This window comes from Pseudophryne corroboree, chromosome 6, assembly GCF_028390025.1.
Source record: "Pseudophryne corroboree isolate aPseCor3 chromosome 6, aPseCor3.hap2, whole genome shotgun sequence".
NCBI classification, from domain to species: domain Eukaryota; kingdom Metazoa; phylum Chordata; class Amphibia; order Anura; family Myobatrachidae; genus Pseudophryne; species Pseudophryne corroboree.
The window spans coordinates 405,835,286-405,855,433 of NC_086449.1; the positions used below are offsets into that span (position 1 = coordinate 405,835,286).

General features: G+C 48.5%; 1 protein-coding gene across 4 annotated transcripts in view; it reads right to left on the reverse strand.

The window, feature by feature from the left end:
* The window catches only part of SEPHS1 (selenophosphate synthetase 1), a 223,882-nt gene that overhangs the window by 39,896 nt on the left and 163,838 nt on the right, over positions 1 to 20,148 (reverse strand). For all 4 annotated transcript variants that reach the window (XM_063926893.1, XM_063926894.1, XM_063926896.1 and 1 more), the window contains exons 6-7: positions 12,849 to 12,939; positions 4,443 to 4,542 (exon numbers count right to left, since the gene is read on the reverse strand). In XM_063926893.1, coding sequence (XP_063782963.1) covers positions 4,443 to 4,542; positions 12,849 to 12,939 — 191 coding nt within the window. The remainder of the gene's footprint in view (positions 1 to 4,442; positions 4,543 to 12,848; positions 12,940 to 20,148) is intronic.

Sequence of the window (20,148 nt, forward strand, 5' to 3'; positions counted from 1 at the left end):
GAACAGCGCCTGCAGGGCACAGTGTACAGAATTTAGGTGTAAGTTCAGCGTGGGAATGGGGGGGGGGCTTGAAAAGAGGGTGGGTGCAGGGAGGTGGAGGTGCCTCTCCGTGCCTCTGATCACCCCTGATTCAGGGACTCGCTGGTAGCGGCTGTGGATGGTGTCCAAGGTGCTGCGTGTGGTGGACAGGTGGGCTGTGGATGTTGGAGGGGGTCCAGAGGTACTGCGGGTGGGGGAGAAGTGGGGGTGCGGATGGTGGAGGGGGTCCAGAGGTGCTGCGGATGGTGGAGGGGGTCCAGAGAGACTGCAGGTGGGGTGTGGGGAGGGGACGGATGGGTGAGGGGGTCTGTAGATGTTTCTGGTGCGTGAGGGACAGGTGTGGGGGACCGTGGATGAAGGAGGGCGTCTGGAGGTGCCGTGCATGGGGGAAGGGCAGGTGAAGGGGGGGCGGGTGCAAGGGGGTGCGGTTGGGTGAGGGGTTCTAGAGGTGCTGCGGGTGGGGAAGGGGTGGTTGTAGGGTGCCGCGGAAGGGGTCTGTAGATGCTGTGGATGGGGGATGAGTGGCTGTGGGAGGAGCGCGGATAGAGGCGGGGGTCCGGAGGTGCTGTGTGTGGGGGAGGGGCGGGTACTGCGGATTGGGGGAGGGGGGTCTGGAAGTGTTGCGGCTGGGGGAGGGGTGGGGGCCGTCGATGAGTTCTGGAGGCGCTGCGGGTGGGGCGGGGGTGTCGCGGGTGGGGGAGGTGCAATGGGGGAGGGGTTCCGGTGGCGCTGTGGGTGGGGAAGGTTCAGATGCTGGGGTGCCGCGAGTGGAATAGGGGGTCAGGAGGTGCTGTGGGTGGGGGAGTGCCAGGTTCGGGGGAGTCGCTGATGGTGGATGGGGACCATAGGCGCTACGGGTGGTGGAGGAGCGGGTGCGGTGGTGCCGCGGGTGGAGTAGAGGGTCTAGATGCACCACGGGTGGGGGGCGCTGCGGGTGAAAGGAGTGCTGCGGATGGTGGAGGGGGTCGGGTGGTGTTGCTACTGGGGGAGGGGCGGGGGAGTGGAGGCCGTGGATGGAGGAGTAGTTCCAGAAGCGTTGCGGGTGGGGTGTCGTGGGTGGGTGAGGTGCTGTGGTGGATAGAGGAGGGGTTCCGGTGGCCCTGCGGATGGGGAAGGTGAGGGGGTGTTGGGAGTGGGATAGGGGGTCAGGAGGAGCCGCGGATGGGGGAGGGGTGGGGTTGACGCGGGTGGGGGAGTGGCAGGTGCGGGGTTGTCGGCAATGGGGGATGGGGTCCATAGGCGCTGCGGGTGGTGGTGAAGCGGGTGCGGTGATGCCGCGGGTTGGGCTGGGGGTCTGGAGGCGCTGCAGGTGGGGGAGGGGTGGGTGCGGGGGTGCCGTGGATGGGGGAGGGGGTCCATAGGTGCGGGGGTGCTGTGGATGGGGGAGGGGGTCCGGGAGAGCTGCGGGTGGGGGAGTGGCAGGTGCGGGGTTGTCAGCAATGGGGGATGGGGTCCATAGGCGCTGCGGGTGGTGGAGGAGCAGGTGCGGTGATGTCGCGGGTTGGGTAGGGGGTCTGGGTGCGGTGGGGGAGGGGAGGGTGACGTTGATGGGGGAGGGGGTCCATAGGTGCTGCGGGTGGTGGAGAGGTGGGTGCAGTGATGCCGGGGGTGGGGTAGGGGGTCTGGAGGCGCCACCGGTGGGGGAGGGGCGGGTGCGGGGGTGCCTTGGATCGGGGAGGGGGTCCATAGGTGCTGCGGGTGGTGGAGGAGCGGGTGCGGGGATGCTGTCGATGGGGGAGGGGGTCCGGGAGAGCTGCAGGTGGGGTAGGGGCGGGTGTGTGACGGGACTGTTTTGGCCAGCAATAAATTTAGCCACGTAGAAGTGAGCTCCATAGTCTGGCCTATCTATACTGCACCTTTACTGTTTTTATTTTTTTGGATGCGTTTGGGGGAGGGGCGGGTGCAGGTAAGGGTGCGGTTGGGTGAGGGGTTCCAGTGGTGTTGCAGGTGGGGGAGGGGTAGTTGCAGGGTGCTGCGGAAGGGGTCTGTAGATGCAGTGGGTGGGGGATGAGTGGCTGCGGGTGGAGGCGGGAGTCCAAAGGTGCTGTGGGTGGGGGAGGGGCAGGGGGAGGAGTGGGTACTGCGGATGGGGGAGGGGTTGGGGAGGTGTTGCGGCTGGTGGTGGGGCGGGGGAGTGGTGGTTGTGGATTGAGTTCCGGAGGTGCTGCGGGTGGGGGAGGGGCGGGGGTGTCACGGGTGGGTGAGGTGGAGGTGCTGTGGTGGATGTGGGAGGGGTCCCGGTGGGGCTGCGGGTGGGGAAGGTGCGGGTGCTGGGGTGCCGCGAGTGGAATAGAGGGTCGGGAGGTGTGGCGGGTGAGGGAGGGGCAGGGTTGATGGGGATGGGAGAGGGTGCCGTGGATGGGGTCCATAGTCGCTGCGGGTAGTGGAGGAGCGGGTGCGGTGATGCCGTGGGTGGGGTAGGGGGTCTGGAGGTGCCACGGCTGGGGGAGGGGTGGGTGGGGGGGTGCTGTGGATGGGGGTCTGGGGGAGCTGGAGGAGGGGCGGGTGTGTGATGGGACTGGTGTGGCCAGCAATAAATTTAGCCACGTGGGAGTGAGCTCCATAGGCTGGCCTGTCTATACTGCACCTGTATATTTTTTATTTTTTTTGGGTGCGTTTGGGGGAGTGGCGGGTGCAGGGGGGGGGGGGGGTGCGGTTGGGTGAGGGGTTCCAGAGGTGCTGCGGGTGGGGGAGGGGTAGTTGATGAGTGCCGCAGAAGGGATCTGTAGATGCAGTGGGTGGGGGAGGGATGAGTGGCTGCAAATGGGGCGCGGATAGAGGTGGGGGTCCGGAGGTGCTGTGGGTGAGGGAGAGGCGGGTACTGCGGATGGGGGAGGGGTTGGGGAGGTGTTGCGGCTGGTGGAGAGGCGGGGAGTGGGGGCTGTGGATGAGCTCCAGAGGCGCTGCGGGTGGGGGAGGGGCGGCGGTGTGGCGGGTCGGTGAGGTGCTGTGGGAGGGGTTCTGGTGGCGCTGCGGGTGGGGAAGGTGTGGGTGCTGGGGTGCAGTGAGTGGAATAGGGGGTCGGGAGCTGCTGCGAGTGGGGGAGGGGTGGGGTTGACGCAGGTGGGGGAGTGGCAGGTGCGGGGGTGTCGCCGATAGGGGACGGGGTCCATGGGTGGTGGAGAGGTGGGTGCGGTGATGCCGCGGGTGGGGTAGGGGTCTTGAGGTGCCACGGCTGGGGGAGGGGCGCTGTGGATGGGGTAGGGGGTCCGGGAGAGCTGCAGGTGGGGGAGGGGCGGGTGTGTGATGGGACTGGTGTGCCCAGCAATACATTTAGCCACGTGGAAGCGAGCTCCATAGGCTAGCCTGTCTATACTGCACCTGTACATTGTTTGTCTGGTTTTGGTTTGACTTTGGCATTGTGGTAACCTCTTAAGAGCAGTTATGTCACCAGCTCCCATCTCAATATAGGACGTGGGAGCCTGTTAGTAACATGTGGCTGGGTGTATAGGGTCTGCGCTGCAGCCCCCTCCTCTCTGTTCTTCTCCCCCCTGATGTGCTGTGCAGGCGCAATGGTGGCAGGTGGGTGTGCGGGCCAGATGTCGCGCATTTATCATGGAGACAAATAGGTAGACAGAGACCCCAGCATCGGCCGCACGGGGACCCCGCCTCCTCACCCTCACCAACCGGCACTGACAGTTGTGCGCCCCACTGGCTCCCTGAGCAGAGCCGCCCGCCTGGGGGAGGGGCAGGTGACGGGGTGCAGCAGCAGCTCTGGCCAGTAAACCGCTATCTGCTGGCTCCTGCTGCTCTCATCATGCCAGTATCCACGTGAGGGAGGGGCCCTGGCGGTAGAGAGTGACACCCCTCACCCCAGTACCCGCCGTGTGCAGGAGCCAGGATTAGCGTGCCGGGATGGGGAATCGCAGGCAGGACGTGTATGGCTATATGTAATAATTATTACCTGCACAGCATCCAGCCTCCTCTCCTTGATCTGTGACTCCGCCCAGATCAGTGACTCCGCCCAGCGTTACAGCCAGGCACAGAGTCACAGATCTGGGCTATTATATAGGAAATCTATATATACACACACATACACACATATATACAAGTCTTTTTTTTGCTATATATATATATATATATATATATATATATATATACACACACACACACACACACACACACACACACACACACACATATATATATATATATATATATATATACATACATACATATAATATTTTTTTGTTTATTTATTTTACACACACACACACACACACACACACAGTATATTATACACATATGCATTTTATTTTGGTGTGTGTCCTTGCCATATATTTTACTACACAGTAGTTGGAGATTGCGAAAACAATAGCAAAAAATAAATAAAAAATAAGTAGTGCCCGCATAGATGTGCCTGTATTGTGAAACAGTATAAAAATATATATACTTTCCAGTACCAGTTCTGTTTAGCCGAGCCATGTTCATCATTGCCTCCTGGTATGCCAACTCCACATCTTCTTGGGTGACCACCAGTTTAATTTTATTCCATTTTTCTGGCTGATGGTGTTAAAATGACAATTAGAAAAAAAAAGTTTTTAGAGAAGCCACAAGATATTGTGCATGTTATTAGATTATGGATATTTTCATTTGGCCATAAGTAAAACAAAATATTTACATTTTACCCAAACAGTATTTATTACAACACAAGGAAATGGCAGTCAAAATTGACTTTCCTGCACAGACTATCTAGTCTCGCGATGCAGACTGCGCATCGGCATCGAATCGGGATCGCAAGGTGACTTTCACCTTGCGATCTGCACTAACTTTTCTTACGATTTTGACTATATAGTCAAAATCGTAAGAAAATATCTCACCGTGTGTACACACCATAAGGGGTATACTCAATTGAAGTCGAAAGCTGCCGTCTGTCGAAAAGACGCAGGTTTTCGACTTTTTTAGGTCGGAAGGGGTTCTGACCTATTCAATCTAACCCCAGATTAGGAATTCGACTTATTGAAAAGCACGTGGATCGTCGGAATAGCTGCCAATCCACGTGCTTGTGTCGAAAATGGGGTTTGGCCCCCTTTTCGACCATCTCAATTCGACTTTAAAAAAAGCTGGAGTGAGATGCGGGAGCAGAGACCGGGAGAGCCGCGGGCAGCCAGATGGGGAGAACAGCGCCGGAGGATGTCACAGCCGCCGCTCACAGTAGCGTCCACCCGGCTCCAGCAAGCTATAGCGCTGCTCTCCTCCGTCTGCCCGCGGCTCTCCCCTGTCTCAGCTCCCGCATCTCAAATCGACTTTTTAAAAGTCGAATTGAGAGGACATTGAATAGAACAGGTCGGATCCACTCCGACAAATGAATGTCGGAATGGATCAGACTTCAATTGAATATACCCCTAAATAACTTTTGATAGGAGATTTGAATGCCTTACATTGGGTTTTAGCTAGTAATGTACCAAATCCACTATGTTAGTATTCTGAGCTGAATGGGAACCCTGGTAAAAATAAGAATTTACTTACCGATAATTCTATTTCTCGGAGTCCGTAGTGGATGCTGGGGTTCCTGAAAGGACCATGGGGAATAGCGGATCCGCAGGAGACAGGGCACAAAAGTAAAGCTTTCCGATCAGGTGGTGTGCACTGGCTCCTCCCCCTATGACCCTCCTCCAAGCCAGTTAGGTACTGTGCCCGGACGAGCGTACACAATAAGGGAGGAATTTTGAATCCCGGGTAAGACTCATACCAGCCACACCAATCACACCGTACAACTTGTGATCTAAACCCAGTTAACAGTATGATAACAGCGGAGCCTCTGAAAAGATGGCTCACAACAATAATAACCCGATTTTTGTAACTATGTACAAGTATTGCAGATAATCCGCACTTGGGATGGGCGCCCAGCATCCACTACGGACTCCGAGAAATAGAATTATCGGTAAGTAAATTCTTATTTTCTCTATCGTCCTAGTGGATGCTGGGGTTCCTGAAAGGACCATGGGGATTATACCAAAGCTCCCAAACGGGCGGGAGAGTGCGGATGACTCTGCAGCACCGAATGAGAGAACTCCAGGTCCTCCTTAGCCAGGGTATCAAATTTGTAGAATTTAGCAAACGTGTTTGCCCCTGACCAAGTAGCTGCTCGGCAAAGTTGTAAAGCCGAGACCCCTCGGGCAGCCGCCCAAGATGAGCCCACCTTCCTTGTGGAATGGGCATTTACAGATTTTGGCTGTGGCAGGCCTGCCACAGAATGTGCAAGCTGAATTGTATTACACATCCAACTAGTAATAGTCTGCTTAGAAGCAAGAGCACCCAGTTTGTTGGGTGCATACAGGATAACAGCAAGTCAGTTTTCCTGACTCCAGCCGTCCTGGAACATATTTTCAGGGCCCTGACAACATCTAGCAACTTGGAGTCCTCCAAGTCCCTAGTAGGTGCAAGGCACCACAATAAGCTGGTTCAGGTGAAACACTGACACCACCTTAGGGAGAGAACTGGGGACGAGTCCGCAGCTCTGCCCTGTCCGAATGGACAAACAGATATGGACTTTTTTGAGAAAAAACCACCAATTTGACACTCGCCTGGTCCAGGCCAGGGCCAAGAGCATGGTCACTTTTCATGTGAGATGCTTCAAATCTACAGATTTGACTGGTTTTAAACCAATGTGATTTGAGGAATCCCAGAACTACGTTGAGATCCCACAGTGCCACTGGAGGCACAAAAGGGGGTTGTATATGCAATACTCCCTTGACAAACTTCTGGACTTCAGGAACTGAAGCCAATTCTTTCTGGAAGAAAATCGACAGGGCCGAAATTTGAACCTTAATGGACCCCAATTTGAGGCCCATAGACACTCCTGTTTGCAGGAAATGCAGGAAACGACCGAGTTGAAATTTCTTTGTGGGGCCTTCCTGGCCTCACACCACGTAACATATTTTCGCCACATGTGGTGATAATGTTGTGCGGTCACCTCCTTACTGGCTTTGACCAGGGTAGGAATGACCTCTTCCGGAATGCCTTTTTCCCTTAGGATCCGGCTTTCCACCGCCATGCCGACAAACGCAGCTGCGGTAAGTCTTGGAACAGACATGGTACTTGCTGAAGCAAGTCCCTTCTTAGCGGCAGAGGCCATAAGACCTCTGTAAGCATCTCTTGAAGTTCCGGGTACCAAGTCCTTCTTGGCCAATCCGGAGCCATGAGTATAGTTCTTACTCCTCTACGTCTTATAATTCTCAGCACCTTAGGTATGAGAAGCAGAGGAGGGAACACATACACCGACTGGTACACCCACGGTGTTACCAGAACGTCCACAGCTATTGCCTGAGGGTCTCTTGACCTGGCGCAATACCTGTCCCGTTTTTTGTTCAGACGGGACGCCATCATGTCTACCTTTGGTATTTCCCAACGGTTTACAATCATGTGGAAAAAACTTCCCGATGAAGTTTCCACTCTCCCGGGTGGAGGTCGTGCCTGCTGAGGAAGTCTGCTTCCCAGTTTCCATTCCCGGGATGAAACACTGCTGACAGTGCTATCACATGATTTTCCGCCCAGCGAAAAGTCCTTGCAGTTTTTGCCATTGCCCTCCTGCTTCTTGTGTCGCCCTGTCTGTTTACGTGGGCGACTGCCGTGATGTTTTTCCCACTGGATCAATACCGGCTGACCTTGAAGCAGAGGTCTTGCTAAGCTTAGAGCATTATAAATTTACCCTTAGCTCCAGTATATTTATGTGGAGAAAAGTCTCCAGACTTGATCACACTCCCTGGAAATTTTTATTCCTTGTGTGACTGCTCCCCAGCCTCTCGGGCTGGGCTCCGTGGTCACCAGCATCCAATCCTGAATGCCGAATCTGCGGCCCTCTAGAAGATGAGCACTCTATAACCACCACAGGAGAGACACCCTTGTCCTTGGACATAGGGTTATCCGCTGATGCATCTGAAGATGCGATCCGGGCCATTTGTCCAGCAGATCCCACTGAAAAGTTCTTGCGTGAAATCTGCCGAATGGAATTGCTTCGTAGGAAGCCACCATTTTTACCAGGACCCTTGTGCAATGATGCACTGTTTTTAGGAGGTTCCTGACTAGCTCGGATAACTCCCTGGCTTTCTCTTCCGGGAGAAACACCTTTTTCTGGACTGTGTCCAGAATCATCCCTAGGCACAGCAGACGTGTCGTCGGATCAGCTGCGATTTTGGAATATTTAGAATCCACCCGTGCTGTTTTAGCAGTATCCGAGATAGTGCTACTCCGACCTCCAACTGTTCCCTGGACTATGCCCTTATCAGGAGATCGTCCAAGTAAGGGATACTTAAGACGCCTTTTCTTCGAAGAAGAATCATCATTTCGGCCATTACCTTGGTAAAGACCCGGGGTGCCGTGGACAATCCAAACGGCAGCGTCTGAAACTGATAGTGACAGTTCTGCACCACGAACCTGAGGTACCCTTAGTGAGAAGGGCAAATTTGGGACATAGAGGTAAGCATCCCTGATGTCCCGGGACACTATATAGTCCTCTTCTTCCTGGTTCGTTATCACTGCTCTGAGTGACTCCATCTTGATTTGAACCTTTGTAAGTGTTCAAAAAAATTTTTTTAGAATAAGTCTCACCTAGCCTTCTGGCTTCAGTACCACAATATAGTGTGGAATAATACCCCTTTTCTTGTAGTGGGAGGGGTAATTTAGTTATCACCTGCTGGGAATACAGCTTGTGAATTTTTTCCCATACTGCCTCCTTGTCGGAGGGAGACCTTGGTAAAGCAGACTTCAGGAGCCTGCGAAGGGGAAACGTCTCGACCTTCCAATCTGTACCCCTGGGATACTACTTGTAGGATCCAGGGGTCCTGTACGGTCTCAGCGCCATGCTGAGAACTTGTCAGAAGCGGTGGAACGCTTCTGTTCCTGGGAATGGGCTGCCTGCTGCAGTCTTCTTCCCTTTCCTCTATCCCTGGGCAGATATGATCTTATAGGGACGAGAGGACTGAGGCTGAAAAGACGGTGTCTTTTTCTGCAGAGATGTGACTTAGGGTAAAAAACGGTGGATTTTCCAGCAGTTGCCGTGGCCACCAGGTCCGATGGACCGACCCCAAATAACTCCTCTTCCTTTATACGGCAATACACCTTTGTGCCGTTTGGAATCTGCATCACCTGACCACTGTCGTGTCCATAACATCTTTTGGCAGTTATGGACATCGCATTTACTCCTGATGCCAGAGTGCAAATATCCCTCTGTGCATCTCGCATATATAGAAATGCATCCTTTAAATGCTCTATAGTCAATAAAATACTGTCCCTGTCAAGGGTATCAATATTTTTAGTCAGGGAATCCGACCAAGCCACCCCAGCTCTGCACATCCAGGCTGAGGCGATCGCTGGTCGCAGTATAACACCAGTATGTGTGTATATACTTTTTATGATATTTTTCCAGCCTCCTGTCAGCTGGTCCTTGAGGACGGCCCTATCTATAGACGGTACCGCCACTTGTTTTGATAAGCGTGTGAGCGCCTTATCCACCTTAAGGGGTGTTTCCCAACGCGCCCTAACTTCTGGCGGGAAAGGGTATACCGCCCATAATTTTCTATCGGGGGGAACCCACGCATCATCACACACTTTATTTAATTTATCTGATTCAGGAAAAACTATGGTAGTTTTTTCACATCCCACATAATACCCTCTTTTGTGGTACTTGTAGTATCAGAAATATGTAACACCTCCTTCATTGCCTTTAACGTGTGGCCCTAATAAGGAATACGTTTGTTTATTCACCGTCGACACTGGATTCAGTGTCCCTGTCTGTGTCTGTGTCGACCGACTAAAGTAAACGGGCGTTTTAAAAACCCCTGACTGTGTTTTTGAGACGTCTGGACCGGTACTAATTGTTTGTCGGCCGTCTCATGTCGTCAACCGACCTTGCAGCGTGTTGACATTATCACGTAATTTCCTAAATAAGCCATCCATTCCGGTGTCGACTCCCTAGAGAGTGACATCACCATTACAGGCAATTGCTCCGCCTCCTCACCAACATCGTCCTCCTACATGTCGACACACACGTACCGACACACAGCACACACACAGGGAATGCTCTGATAGAGGACAGGACCCACTAGCCCTTTGGAGAGACAGAGGGAGAGTTTGCCAGCACACACCAAAAACGCTATAATTATATAGGGACAACCTTATATAAGTGTTTTCCCATATAGCATCTTAATATATATAAGCATATCGCCAAATTAGTGCCCCCCCTCTCTGTTTTAACCCTGTTTCTGTAGTGCAGTGCAGGGGAGAGCCTGGGAGCCTTCCCTCCAGCCTTTCTGTGAGGGAAAATGGCGCTGTGTGCTGAGGAGATAGGCCCCGCCCCTTTTTCGGCGGCCTCGTCTCCCGCTCTTAACGGATTCTGGCAGGGGTTAAATATCTCCATATAGCCTCCGGAGGCTATATGTGAGGTATTTTTAGCCAAAATAGGTATTCATTTGCCTCCCAGGGCGCCCCCCTCCCAGCGCCCTGCACCCTCAGTGACTGCCGTGTGAAGTGTGCTGAGAGGAAAATGGCGCACAGCTGCAGTGCTGTGCGCTACCTTTAGAAGACTGAGGAGTCTTCTGCCGCCGATTCTGGACCTCTTCTTACTTCAGCATCTGCAAGGGGGCCGGCGGCGCGGCTCCGGTGACCATCCAGGCTGTACCTGTGATCGTCCCTCTGGAGCTGATGTCCAGTAGCCAAGAAGCCAATCCATCCTGCACGCAGGTGAGTTCACTTCTTCTCCCCTCTGTCCCTCGCTGCAGTGATCCTGTTGCCAGCAGGACTCACTGTAAAGTAAAAAACCTAAGCTAAACTTTCTCTAAGCAGCTCTTTAGGAGAGCCACCTAGAATTGCACCCTTCTCGGCCGGGCACAAAAATCTAACTGGCTTGGAGGAGGGTCATAGGGGGAGGAGCCAGTGCACACCACCTGATCGGAAAGCTTTACTTTTGTGCCCTGTCTCCTGCGGAGCCGCTATTCCCCATGGTCCTTTCAGGAACCCCAGCATCCACTAGGACGATAGAGAAAACTTGTTTACCTGCTTCTTATTTGAAGATCCTAGAAATTAAACGGCTGATATATTGCCGATACGGCCGATATCTTGATATATTGCAGGTTCCGTCGGCCAGTGTGTACCAGTGATATGTCTGTGAACACCGTCTTTTAAAGACGCATCGCGGCGGCCCTGCAGCACAGCTGATGACCAATATATCTACAGATATATTGGTGCATCAGATTGTGTGTACAGACGGTCAGCCGGCAGTGATTTGACGGCTCAGATTAACAACTCAAATGCTGCATCAATTAAAAAGAGATTAAAAACAGTATAAAAGATAATATATAAAAGAAAGCACGATAGAGCTAAGAATCATATAATAAGTCTGCTATTTAGGACAATATCCACATTTAAGGATCCCGGACTTTGAGGAAGAGTAGGCTTTTTCTCCATTAAGCATAAGTATATATACACACAGTCAGCTGGTATTACCCAATTGGTGGTATCCTTACACAGTCCCACAAGATAAATGCTATTGGCTCGTCTGTGTTAGCTTTACTGTGTATCTATAAATCGCTGAAGGTGCCAGGTGTAGCAGAGGAGTGGTGGAAAATTCCAAGTCCTTGTAGCAGAACGGCTTAACAAGTTTCCCTGAGCTAGGTGGCTCAGCTTCATCAGAAGTGTATGCACAACACACTGCCTGATCCGCCTATAAATATATCTGCAGATATATCTATCAGTGTGTACCCACCTTTGCACAGAGACTCATCCCCTACTTATTAACTAATAACCATCTGATGTACAGGATGAATACGAAGAAGATATGAAATTGAGTAAACAGTGTCTATATGTCATCCTTGGGTTCAGTTATGGGGTGAGGTACAGGGTTTATTTCTGTTTGTATACCTATTTTATGATTGGAAGCCACCAGCACTGGCTTTACCTATTACATTGACCATAAATAATTTGAAGTGATCCTGGACCACCAACCCCGGGCACCCCTGCAAGTGTCCCAAGGCACCTCAGAGTTCCATGGCACCCAGTTTGGGAACCACTGCACTAATCAATTACCAGTCACCTGATGCAACCTACTCAATCAACCGATAGCCACTAACCCTCCCTACCCAAATGACAGCCGCCTTCCCTTCTATGTTTCTATCTGGATCACACAGGAATTTGAGTGCTAAACCATAGGTCCTGATGACCACGCTGTTGTGCGGTGTTCAGCAGATCGGCACCCCCTGCAGCAACGGTGATAAGTAGTGCCCTACAACAAGGTACACCAAGGGGCACCCATACAGACAATGCAAAACCTGGCTGCATATTTATATATGACAAAGGAATACACCAAAGTCCTTTTAAACTTGTGGACCTATAAAGTATTTCTAGTGGCTTCAACGGAGTCCAGGGGTCCCAGACTAACACTGTTGGTATTTTGCTCTACAAAATGCCTCAACAGTTTATCAGTAATAATATGGTTTTCACGTTTGCTTGCACCATTAAAATCGGGAAAATAAAAATAAATAAATGCCAGGTAAATAGCTATGGGCCTAAGCCAAACCTTGACAACACTATACACTACAGTAAACAAAAAAGGGATGTGAGATATATAAAACTAGGAACTACACAAAATTCTGGACCCACTGTCTTGGTATACATGGAATGTAGAGTGGCTAATTAATGCACTTTATGCAGGGACACACTGCATCAATGCTATGTAATTTCATAAAGTTTAAACTAAGCATTATATTTTCTGATCATGAAAAAAAATGTACATTTTTCAGATGCAATTCAACAACTAAATGACTCCTATGTGAGAAAACAACATGTGCATGAATACTATATGCAGCTTTACTTACAATATCTAGCCACTGATGAACTGCTACTGCAACTTGGGTCCCTAAAGGCTTTGTCAGCACAAGGACATCCCCAGGTACAGCATTGTCGGGCCTGTGTGAACACAAAGATTTAGTATAGCACACAAGCATTAATCACATTAATATGAATATATATATATATATATATATATAAAAAAATGTATAATTTTTTTTTTTACATAATACATTTTCTCAGAAGGTTCTGTAACTACTATTGTGGCGGCTGTATAACTTTTGGCATATTTCTTGTGATCCATTCAACCATTTCCTGTTGTATTTATTATTCATTAGTTTAAACTTACGGTATTAATATTCATTGTTCCAATTATACGGTATCCTTATGTAACATTTTTACATTTCTATATATTGTTGTATTTATGCAATTTAATTACTGTTTTGCCCCTTCAATCTTGGCATGATGTTTTGAGTATTTACATACATATTTTCTAAATGTAACAATTCATTAGAATCATTATGTGAAATTTTCAAAATGGCAGAATAGAATTCTATAATTTTTTTGGTTTGACTTCCACGGCATATCTGAGGAAGCATGCTTTGACCTGTAAACACAAATCTTTGATATGCTTTTTTGTGTAGTCATAAATCCCACACATTGAATACCAGATAACGTCTGTGATTCCATTGTGTGTTTATTGCATCAATAAACGAAAATTTGGAAAACTGCCCAATTTTTTAATTTATCGAAAAATTGGCTTGACCAGACAATAAAGCACTACCAGTAGACTACTGAAGACTGCAAGAAAAGTTTTATTGACCAATGATTAAAATTTAAAATCTTTGGTTCATCACAAAGTTTTTCTGCACCATCAAATGAATACCCAATGTTTTGCTATTTAAGAGTTGTCCTTTCAAATTTGGGGCTTTTATAATCTGCCATTTAGTAAATACACCCATGACACCAACTGTCCAACATGGAGGACGACGTGTGATGGTCTCGGGCTCTTTTGCTGGATCAAGAGTCAGCAAATTGCACAGTTACTTGTACCCTGAACCAAAAGAACTGCCACAGCATTTTACTTTGCCATTAAATACCCTCTCATCTACGCCTAGGATTCATCCTAGAGCAAGATAATGACTCAAAACATACCACCAAGCTGTGTCAGATCTACCTTTGGAGGATACAAACAAGACAGTAGGCTTCAAATAATGGCAGCTATATCTGCAAAAAGTGTCTATTTTGAGATATCTAAAATTGTGTTAAACAAAATAGATTATATGATCTATATATCTCCTTCATTTTATGCTTTAATTACAAAGGACATTAAGCCATTAAAAAGCATAAATTTCAATAAACCCTGGAAAAATTAGGGTGTTCTAAAACTTTTGCCCGTGAGTGTATTCTCTCTCTCTCTATTCTACCCCCGCACAGTACTTAAGTTATAAAAAGTGCTCCAGCAAACAAATTACTCTGTGCAGGGGTTGGGTATGGAATTCCCGCCAGAAGGGTGAGCGATAGAAAGCCCCTTGCGAGCTCAGCGAGTGGGAATAGCCCTGGCGCAGCTGTTGGCATTCTCAGCGGTCGGGATCCTGATGTCTGTATTCTGACCGCCAAGATATTACCTATATCACCTGTGCAGTCTTTACTGATCAAGTGGTGCCTCAGTGCACATCTCACTAGAGTCTTTTTTCCCTTCTCAGCCAAAATTACTCTGTCAGGGGTTGACCTTGCTCACAACAATTTGGGAGGAACAAGAGATGATGAATTGACTCTTAGTATGGCGGGTAAAAAAAAAAAAAAAAAAAAGGCTCTTAAAAATAACAGTGATACTCAAATCCTGTATAGCAATGCTCAAGGGCTGCTCTAGAACACTATTTCCCGAAAAAGCAGTGAACTTTGGCTCAGTCAAATATTCTAGGTGGAATCTATCCTTGTATGTCAACTTCGGTCCAAATAATGTCACAACAGATTCCACTAACTGCCAACGTGCACCAAGACCGCCGGGTCTTTCCCAGCCCCTCCCAACAGTCTGTCTACTCGATATGCGATGTGGGAGACCCGAGCACCCAGAAGACAACATACTGTACAAGGATCGCGATCTCTGTAGCAGCTTGCCCTATCTGCCTTTCTAATAATTGAGTCCCCTACCACCACAATCCGACTAGGTACCTTGCTATCCATTTTCCCATCAGTGCCGGAGTGACCGCTCCTCTAGTTGCTAGGGGAAAAAAGTCTCTGCCAGCTCCACCAAATCTGTACTGCCATTCATAGTAGCGGTTTGCAGCTCACCGTGGATTCATTGGTGGACCAGTATGGGTCTAGCGAAAATGAGGAGGAACAGGTAGGTAGCTGGGTTACAGTTAGAAGGGGTAGAGGTGGGAGAAAGAGGCAGACCAGCTCTGAGCTGCCAAATCCCAGCAAATTCGCCCGATTAGACGAAGATACTATGAATGGCAGAACAGATTTAAACCACCACCCTAAAGATCTAGAGTTTAGAATTAAGGAATATTTAGGAGACTGCCATCTGTCCTCCTTCTAAGCATCTCAATTAGGCTAACTTAATGCGGAGATCTCTGCTCAAGAACTCCCCCAGTTAAATTCCTCAAGAACAACGCTGCCCAAGACCATGATGCTTTGAAGACTCCTATTATAAAAAAGCTACTGAAGACTCTCCCAGCCTTAACTCTATAGTTACTATGCCTATTTAATCTAACAGGGCAAGACGTTTGACTGTGAAACCACCAGAGCGAACATAGTGGTCAATGAAAAGGAAGGCAGAGATCCCAATGGGCCGCTAGTTACAGGTCAATTTCACTCCTTAACAAAGGCCTTAAAAAGGGTGTTAAAACTTTAACCAAAAGTGATCACCACTCTTGTCCACCCGGATTAAGTTGGCTTCATACGCGGTCAACAAGCCGTGGATAAAACCAGAAAAGCCATAAATGTCATACATGCCAAAAACAGACAGCCAAACCTACTCTGGTCATGGCAATTGACATGGAAAAGCCCTTTTGCTAGGTCTCATGGCCTGTCATATGCCAGGCTCTGGATAAAGGGGATCGGGTCTGAAGATCGACACTGTCTAGGTCGACAATTTTTAGGTCGCCCACTATAGGTAGACAGTCACTAGGTTGACAGGGTTTCTAAATCGACATGTGCTAGGTCGTCAGATCAAAAGGTCGACGTGAGTTTTAAAAAAAATCCTTTTTTTTAACTTTTTCATACTTAACGATCCACGTGGACTACGATTGGAACGGTAATCTGTGCCGAGCGAAGCGAGGCACCTTGCCCGAAGCATGGCAAGCAAAACGAGGGGACACGGTGCACTAATTGGGCTTCCCAGTCACTGTACGGAGAAAACAACACCAAAAAAACATGAAAAACTCATGTCGACCTTTTAACATGTCGACCTAGAAACCCTGTCGGCCTTCAGACCCTGTCGACCTATAGTGGTCGACCTAAACATTGTCGACCTAGACACTGTCGATTTGACGATCCACACCCGGATAAAGCTGGTATCAAAGACCATTTACTTAACCACTTGCCTGTAATAGTTGCATTGTGTGCAACCATACCAGACTGTGCGTTATCTGATCTGGTCACAAACAATGCTACCAGTCTTCATGCAATTGCAACCACAGAGGGATCTTTGGGTCCATTTGCATCCCTGCACCCTTCCTGAGCGTCTGCCGTGCTGCCGATCACTGTTGATAGGTCAGCACAGCAGGACCCCCCAACCAGCGGCCGCCTGGGAAATTCTAATTAACCCCCAGTGTGTACCTGACGGGGAAATCAAAGTCGCAATGGTTTCTGATGTTGATGATCCGATATTCCAATGTTTGAAAACACGATATTTTGAAAAAAATTATTAATTTTTTTATAATTTCGGGATTTTTTTTTTTTTTTTACTAAGAATAAGTTTGGATAAGTTTAAAAAAAGACATGTTCTTCACCTCATTAAAAGAAAAGCCACAAATTTCTGAGCGGTTTTTCGCAAAAAAATAAAAATTAACAGGTGTTCCTCCTCCCCACTCATCAGGGATTATACTTGTCACCACTTCTCTTTGCACTCACCAGTAAACCTCTTGCCACTAATGGTGTGTACACACGGTGAGATTTTTCTCTTACGATTTTGACTATATAGTCAAAATTGTAAGCAAAGTTAGTGCAGATCGCAAGGTGAAAGTCACCTTGCGATCGCGATGCCGATGCGCAGTCGGCATCGCAAGCCCAGATAGACTGTACAGGCAAGTCAATTTTGACTATCTCGTAGAAAAGATAGTCAAAATTGACACTTAGCCAAAAATCGAACAAAGCCAGTATCACAAGCACAGTCATTATATGCTTGCGATATCGACCTTGTCCCTGTCACACAGTGAGAATCGGGGTTAGCCCGAATCTCACTGTGTGTATGCACCTTAAGCTCTGTAACAGACCAAATGCTTTTACTCTCCATAAATGATGTACTTTTCATAATAACAAAACCATAGATCCCTTCGTGCTCTCTGGACTAAAATATATAGTCACCCATTATTCAAATAAACCCTGAGAAAAACAAAACTCTAGTGCTATATAGCTATCATAAATACCAGGGGTGGGCAATTTGGGGTGATCATTAAGTGGTCCTCAAGATGCTGATGAACTACACATCCCAACAACTCCTGCAACAGTTTTAGCATAGCCAAATAGCAAAACTGTAGCAAGACATGCTGGTATGTATAGTTCTACAGCAGCTGGATGGCCGATAAAGATACCACCGAGTCCGGCTGATTCTTCCTAAATGTAATGATTTTAGGATCAAACTTGCTCTAGGGGTGCATGAAGGGGAAAAAAAAAAAGGGACGTGGTGACTGCAATTTTCAGTCCCCGAATTGAACACCAAAAACCCACAGCTGCTTGAAGAACCCAGCGCTGAGGGGGAGGGGGGGGGGTTAAATTTCCCACCTGCAACTGAATCTGCCCCTAAGATGTGTGTATCTGATGAGGACACTAAACAATACAGTGGACAGCAACACAGACTAATACCCCTTTCACACCGCAGCTTGTACCCGGTAATTTGCCGTTTTTACTGGCTTCCTAAACGGTTCGAGCTGTGATGTGAAATGGTCACCTTCAATTTACCGTTTACAAAATACCGGTATTTTGAAACGGTAAAAAAGCAGGGTCCTACCCGTTTCAGACCCGTTTAATTGTGCAGTGTGAAAGGGTCTGAAACGGTATTTGCAAGCCCCAGAAGGTGATAAGCTGTCTCCATGTGTGATCTCACCAGGCAGAAGCAGAAAATAAACATTTAAAATGACAACCACTGTTTTATATGGGTGAAACGGGTTCAGTGTGAAAGGTACCAAAACGGTAATGAAATGGTAATATACTGGTTACAACATGCGATGTGAAGGGGGTTTAACTGCTCAGACCCGTTGTAATGAACCGTTTCAAAAGCAGGTTTTGCGATGTGAAAGCAGCATAAGATAGTAGTAACACGCTACAGAAGGAAATTGATAAAAAAGGCAAATTAAATAGAATATAGATAACTCTCTGGAATTCTTCATATAGGTAATAACTATACAACTTACACATAAATGAAATGTACCGAGCAAAAGGGGAAGAATTTTAGACAACTAGTTTATAGAAAACAGTGCAGCAGCATCTTCAAAAGGCAAATAAAATCTTAGGATCCATAAAAATCGATACATGCACGTGATCCTAAAAGAGTTGGACAGAGTTTATGAAAGGGTTGTGTGTATGTTATCGGTATGGGATCTTATGCAGAAAAAAATGTTTAAAAAATCTTAAACGCTATAAAGGGCCTTCCTCCCACAGCAACAGTAATTAGCTTTTCCACATTTTAGTTAAGAGAGGAATTCCAGGGGCTGTGTAGAGAAATATTAAGATGTATGTAAAGCACATGGCTCAAATTTACAGGCTATATACATTACACGGGTCTGGGACTGAGGGTCGACAGCACAAAGGTCGACACACCTTAGGTCGACGTCAATTGGTCGACACACCTTAGGTCGACATGGGCAAAAGGTCGACAGGAACAAGGTCGACATGGAAAAAGGTCGACATGAGTTTATGTTTTTTTTGGTGTCGTTTCATTCGTAGAGTGACGGGAACCCCAATTAGTGCACCGCTTCGCTCGCCATGCTTCGGGCATGGTGCCTTCGCTCCGCTACCACTTCGCTCGGCACACTTTACCGTTCCAATCGTAGTCCACGTGGATCGTTAAGTATGAAAAGGTTCAAAAAAAAGGGAAAAAATCCTGAAAAACTCATGTCGACCTTGTTCCTGTCAACCTTTTGTCCATGTCGACCTAAGGTGTGTCGACCAATTGGCGTCGACCTTTGTGCTGTCGACCTGGAGTCCGGATACCCATTACACCTAGATGTATGCACATAAAAATAAGAATTTACTTACCGATAATTCTATTTCTCATAGTCCGTAGTGGATGCTGGGGACTCCGAAAGGACCATGGGGAATAGCGGCTCCGCAGGAGACTGGGCACAAAGTAAAAAGCTTTAGGACTACCTGGTGTGCACTGGCTCCTCCCCCTATGACCCTCCTCCAAGCCTCAGTTAGGATACTGTGCCCGGACGAGCGTACACAATAAGGAAGGATTTTGAATCCCGGGTAAGACTCATACCAGCCACACCAATCACACCGTACAACTTGTGATCTGAACCCAGTTAACAGCATGATAACAGAAGGAGCCTCTGAAAAGATGGCTCACAACAACAATAACCCGATTTTTGTAACAATAACTATGTACAAGTAATGCAGACAATCCGCACTTGGGATGGGCGCCCAGCATCCACTACGGACTATGAGAAATAGAATTATCGGTAAGTAAATTCTTATTTTCTCTAACGTCCTAGTGGATGCTGGGGACTCCGAAAGGACCATGGGGATTATACCAAAGCTCCCAAACGGGCGGGAGAGTGCGGATGACTCTGCAGCACCGAATGAGAGAACTCCAGGTCCTCCTCAGCCAGGGTATCAAATTTGTAGAATTTAGCAAACGTGTTTGCCCCTGACCAAGTAGCTGCTCGGCAAAGTTGTAAAGCCGAGACCCCTCGGGCAGCCGCCCAAGATGAGCCCACTTTCCGTGTGGAATGGGCTTTTACAGATTTTGGCTGTGGCAGGCCTGCCACAGAATGTACAAGCTGAATTGTACTACAAATCCAACGAGCAATCGTCTGCTTTGAAGCAGGAGCACCCAGCTTGTTGGGTGCATACAGGATAAACAGCGAATCAGATTTTCTGACTCCAGCCGTCCTGGAAACATATATTTTCAGGGCCCTGACTACGGCCAGCAACTTGGAA